Source organism: Aquarana catesbeiana, linkage group LG04 (genome assembly GCF_042186555.1).
Source record: "Aquarana catesbeiana isolate 2022-GZ linkage group LG04, ASM4218655v1, whole genome shotgun sequence".
Classification (NCBI taxonomy): Eukaryota; Metazoa; Chordata; class Amphibia; order Anura; family Ranidae; genus Aquarana; species Aquarana catesbeiana.
Window position 1 is genome coordinate 473,958,183 of NC_133327.1, and position 6,000 is coordinate 473,964,182.

Consider the following 6,000-nt stretch of genomic DNA (forward strand, 5'->3'; position numbering starts at 1 on the left):
TGATTAAAAAAAAAAAATGAAAGGAACAGTTTAAAAATAAGATAAGAAAGCAAAAAAATAATAAAGAAAAAAAAAAGAGCACCCCTGTCCCCCCTGCTCTCACGCAAAGGCGAACGCAAGCGTCGGTCTGGCATCACATGTACACAGCAATTGCACCATGCATGTGAGGTGTCACCGCGAACGTCAGGTTGAGGGCAGCAATTTTAGCAGTAGACCTCCTCTGTAAATCTAAAGTGGTAACCTGTAAAGGCTTTTAAAGGCTTTTAAAAATGTATTTAGTTTGTCACCACTGCACGTTTGTGCGCAATTTTAAAGCATGTCATGTTTGGTATCCATGTACTCGGCCTAAGATCATCTTTTTTATTTCATCAAACATTTGGGCAATATAGTGTGTTTTAGTGCATTAAAATTTAAAAAAGTGTGTTTTTTCCCCCAAAAAAATGCGTTTGAAAAATCGCTGCGCAAATACTGTGTGAAAAAAAAAAATGAAACACCCACCATTTTAATCTGTAGGGCGTTTGCTTTAAAAAAATATATAATGTTTGGGAGTTCAAAGTAATTTTCTTGGAAAAAAAAAATAATTTTTTCATGTAAACAAAAAGTGTCAGAAAGGGCTTTGTCTTCAAGTGGTTAGAAGAGTGGGTGATGTGTGACATAAGCTTCTAAACGTTGTGCATAAAATGCCAGGACAGTTCAAACCCCCCCCCCAAATGACCCCATTTTGGAAAGTAGACACCCCAAGCTATTTGCTGAGAGTCATGTCGAGTCCATGAAATATTTTATATTGTGACATAAGTTGCGGGAAAGAGACAAATTTTTTTTTTTTTTTTTTTTTTGCACAAAGTTGTTACTAAATGATATATTGCTCAAACATGCCATGGGAATATGTGAAATTACACCCCAAAATACATTCTGTTGCTTCTCCTGAGTATAGGGATACCACATGTGTGAGACTTTTTGGGAGTCTAGCCGCGTACGGGACCCTGAAAACCAAGCACCGCCTTCAGGCTTTCTAAGGGCGTAAATTTTTGATTTTACTCTTCACTGCCTATCACAGTTTCGGAGGCCATGGAATGCCCAGGTGGCACAAAACCCCCCCAAATGACCCCATTTTGGAAAGTAGACACCCCAAGCTATTTGCTGAGAGGTATAGTGAGTATTTTGCAGACCTCACTTTTTGTCACAAAGTTTTGAAAATTGAAAAAAGAAAAAAAAAAATGTTTTTTTCTTGTCTTTCTTCATTTTCAAAAACAAATGAGAGCTACAAAATACTCACCATGCCTCTCAGCAAATAGCGTGGGGTGTCTACTTTCCAAAATGGGGTCATTTGGGGGGGTTTTGTGCCACCTGGGCATTCCATGGCCTCCGAAACTGTGATAGGCAGTGAAGAGTGAAATCAAAAATTTACACCCTTAGAAATCCTGAAGGCGGTGATTGGTTTTTGGGGCCCCGTACGCAGCTAGGCTCCCAAAAAGTCCCACACATGTAGTATCCCCATACTCAGGAGAAGCAGCTAAATGTATTTTGGGGTGCAATCCCACATATGCCCATGGCCTGTGTGAGCAATATATCATTTAGTGACAACTTTGAATAATGACAAAAAAAAATTACACAATCACTTGGGACAAAAAAAAAATAATATTCAATGGGCTCAACATGCCTCTCAGCAATTTCCTTGGGGTGTCTACTTTCAAAAATGGGGTCATTTGGGGGGTTTGTACTGCCCTGCCATTTTAGCACCTCAAGAAATGACATAGGCAGTCATAAACTAAAAGCTGTGTAAATTCCAGAAAATGTACCCTAGTTTGTAGACGCTAAAACTTTTGCGCAAACCAATAAATATACACTTATTGACATTTTTTTTACCAAAGACATGTGGCCGAATACATTTTGGCCTAAACGTATGACTAAAATTGAGTTTATTGGATTTTTTTTATAACAAAAATAAAAAATATCATTTTTTTTCAAAATTTTCAGTCTTTTTCCGTTTATAACGCAAAAAATAAAAACCGCAGAGGTGATCAAATACCATCAAAAGAAAGCTCTATTTGTGGGAAGAAAAGGACGCAAATTTTGTTTGGGTACAGCATTGCATGACCGCGCAATTAGCAGTTAAAGCGACGCAGTGCCAAATTGGAAAAAGTCCTCTGGTCTTTAGGCAGCCAAATGGTCCGGGGCTGAAGTGGTTAAGGCAGGGCAAAAGGGACAGCTGCCATTGTTTTGGGGCCTAAAGAAGCTGCCTGCCTCATACTTGCCAACTATCCTGGTTTAAATTCCCTTGACCCTCGAGGTTTTAGTTCCAATATCTCAGTGTGAAGTGCTGCTACTAATGCTGCCCAGCTCTGCCCTATTGTTGTGTACAGAGTACTCACTTGCCAGACCCTGTGTTTACATGTAAACACCGGCATTCATATGTATGACATAAATTTAGTTTATTTGATTTTTTTATAAAAAAAAAAAAAAAGTAGAAAATTACATTTTTTCCCAAAATTTTCAGACTTTTTTGTTTATATCATAAAAAAATTAAAATGCCAGTGGTGATCAAATACCACCAAAAGAAAGCTCTATTTGTTTGAAAAAAAAAAGACGCACATTTAATTTGGGTACTGTGTTGCATGGCCACACAGTTACCAAATAAAGCAGCGCAGTGCCAAGTTGCAAAAAGTGCTCTGGTCAGAAAGGGGTTAAAAGCTTCCAGAGGTCAAGTGATTAAGGAATGCCTTGAATTTAAGCACTTGCCTACCAGGCCAATTCTGACATTTCTCTCCTACATGTAAAAATCATATTTTTTTGCTAGAAAATTACATAGAACCCCCCCAAACATTATATATGTTTTTAAGCAGAGAGCCTAGAGAATAAAATAAGAGATTTAAAATAAAATGACAGTCATTGCACCTTTTTATCTCGCACGGTATTTGCGCAGCAATTTTTCAAACGCATTTTTTTGAGAAAAAAAAGTTTCATGCTTTCAAAAAAAAAAAAAAAAAAAAAAAAAAAAACAGTAAAGTCAGCCCAATTTTTTGCATAATGTGAAAAATGATATTATGCCGAGTAAATAGATACCTAATATGTCACGCTTCAAAATTGCACAGGCTTCTGGAATGGCGCCAAACTTCCGTACTTAAAAATCCCCATAGACGCTTTAAAACTTTTTACTGGTTACATGTTTTACATGTACAGAGGAGTAGACCTAGATGGGGCTAAAATTATCGCTCTCGCTCTAACGTTCGCGTCGATACCTCAGATGTGTGATTTGAACACCGTGCACACGGGGACAGGGGCACTTTACATTTTTTTGTTATTTTTTATTTTGTTAATTTTATTTTTATTATTTTTATTTTTTTAAGCTTGACACTTTTTTTTTTATTACTTTTAATCCTATTACAAGGAATGTAAACATCCCTTGTAACAGGAATAAGCATGACAGGTCCTCTTTATAGTGAGATATGGGGTCAATAAGACCCACATTTCACCTCTAGGCTGGGAAGCCTGAAATTGAAAAAAAAAATCTCGGCTTCCCAGGGCTGGCGACGCCTTTTTTTTTAATGCAGAGGCCAGGCGTGATGTCATAACATCACGCCCTCCCTTCGACCAACTGGTCCGCCAGAAATCTCTATCATCAGCATCCGGGGCTGGCAGATCTCTTCACTGACGTCACCAACGGAGGGCGGCCGGGGGGGGGTAATCCCCTCTCACCACCCATAAGAATGATAAGGCGACTGAACAACCGCTATGATCATTCTTATGGTGTAGGGAATCGCCGGCTCTAAAAGACGATATCTGAATGATGTCTGTAGCTGCAGGCATCATTCAGATATCACTGCTCAAAGTCCAGGACGTCATATGACGGCCGGCGGGAAGCGGTTAGACCCCTTTCACACTGAGGCGCTTTACAGGCGCTATAGCGCTAAAAATAGCGCCTGTAAAGCGCCTCTCCTCTCACACAAATGTGAAAGCCCAAGGGCTTTCACACTGCAGCGGTGTGCTGGCAGGACGCTCAAAAAAGTCCTGCAAGCAGCATCTTTGGATGTGCTTTAGGAGCGGTGTATACAGCACCCCTGCCGATTGGAATCAATTGGCAGCGCTGCCGAAGCGCAGCTTTGCCAGCGCTTTTACTCTTTTTCGGCTGTTAGTGGGGGTTGAAACTGCCCCGCTAGCGCCCGAAAAAGCGCCACAAAAACGACGGTAATGCAATGCTAAAAATAGCGCCGATTTACTGCCGATGCCCAGGCGCTGCCAATGTGAAAGCAGCCTTAAAGTGGTTAAAGTCTAATCTATTTTTATCATAATGCATTCTATGCATTACTTTAAAAAATGTCCCACTACTGATTCCTTAAAGCAGAGTATAGCCTAAAAAAAAAAAAAAAAATTTAAGTCAGCAGCTACAAATAAGTACACTTACCTGTCCAGGGCGCCCGCAATGTCCTCCGGGTTGAGGCACCGGCATTGCTAGTAAGCGATGCATGCGCATTCTGAGTGGACGCTACTGTCTTCTGGGACCTGTGTGTCTCCCAAAAGACAGCAAGGGGATGGAGGAGGGCCAGACATTGCGTAGATCGCCGCAGATACTGCGGCAATCTTTTGCCGGAAGTGGAAGCGAATACCTGTATTATACAGGTATCTGCTCCCCCCTGAAAAGGTGCCACATGTGACACCGAATGAGGAGGGAGGAATCCAGACAGTGGAAGTTCCATTTTTGGGAGGAACTCCGCTTTAAACCCCCCGCCCCCCCTCTATCCAGCGCCTTGCCTGTCTTTAAACCACCCCTCCTCTCTCTCCAGCACCTCGCCTGTCTGCAGCATCGCTGGTCTCTGTTTCTCGTCTCACAGGTCAGATTCAGAGCAGTAGGAGACATTGTCTATGGACACACTGCACAGCTCGGAAGCATGCCCCCATGTGTACCCCCCTAGTAAGCAGCCTCCTTATGGGGGCACATGGAGAAAAGGAGGAGCTGAGAGTGCCGACGGGGAACCCAAGAGGAGACAAGGAGGATACTCTGTGCAATACCACCACACAGAGCAGGTAACTATAAAGTTCTTTATTTTAGGGAAAAAAAATAAAAATAATCAAGCCTTTACATATACTTTAACGTACTCTTAGTTCAGTCTCACACATTGGCTAACCACACCCCATTGTAACTTCACTGAAAGCGCATAATTACTTCTAAATAGCCCCTCCAAAAAACGTTTTACCCCCCTCCCCCCCAAACATACCTGTATGTATGCAGAAAAAAATACGATAGTACCCGGCGAGTCATGGTGGTTCTGAGATACTGTGCACTACAACGTAAACAATCTTTACCTGAGTTGTGAGCCCGCGCTCTTCATCTTCATGGCCATTTAACACTCTGCGCAACTTGTCCATGTCCTCTACACTACTTTCACTACGTCGCTTCGCTCTTTTTCCGCTGTCACTACCGGAGTCTCAGGGACTGCGCTGTAACCCTCTGCGCACAAAAGTCATGTGATTGTACCACCACGTGACTGTCACTTTCATAGCAGTTACCTAGATAGTAGAATTTAGAGTTTCGTGTAAACGGGGGTAAATGGCTAACTGTAACTGTCTTTTGGCAAACTGCACCCTTAAATGGGTTGGATGGATTTTATATGCAGTCTCACAAAAAGCATTTTATCATTGCTTGGAAACTAAAAACTTTATGGTGTTACACATTGCAGACACATATGACACTAAATGGTAAAGCCTCCTATCCTTTTCAGCAAAGGAAGCTCCTATCTTAGCCTCTGTCTGCAACTGCCCTGGTGGTGCACACGTAATCAGTTATGTCAGGGCAGGGCAGGTGCAAGGATATTTTGTCTACCCAGGTGAAGGTGCATTTTGCTGAACTTTGCACAGAGCGTTAAAGGCAGTGGCGGCTGGTGAAGTTTTAGGATGGGGGGGGGGGGGGGGGTGCGCCAGACCCCATCCTTCCCTAAGGACCTCTCCCACTTGGTGAAAATGGGCGTGGTTTAAGTGGAATAGGGGGCGTGGCTCTAAGGGGTT

General features: G+C 42.2%; 1 protein-coding gene across 9 annotated transcripts in view; it reads right to left on the reverse strand.

Moving 5' to 3' along the window:
* The window catches only part of SFT2D1 (SFT2 domain containing 1), a 790,079-nt gene extending 784,608 nt beyond the window's left edge, over nucleotides 1–5,471 (reverse strand). For all 9 annotated transcript variants that reach the window (XR_012243942.1, XM_073627597.1, XM_073627599.1 and 6 more), the window contains exon 1: nucleotides 5,302–5,471. Coding sequence is in view for 8 of the 9 variants with exons in the window: in XM_073627597.1 (XP_073483698.1) it covers nucleotides 5,302–5,364 (63 nt within the window). In the remaining variant the exon portion in view is untranslated. The remainder of the gene's footprint in view (nucleotides 1–5,301) is intronic.
* Nucleotides 5,472–6,000: the final 529 nt, after the last annotated feature.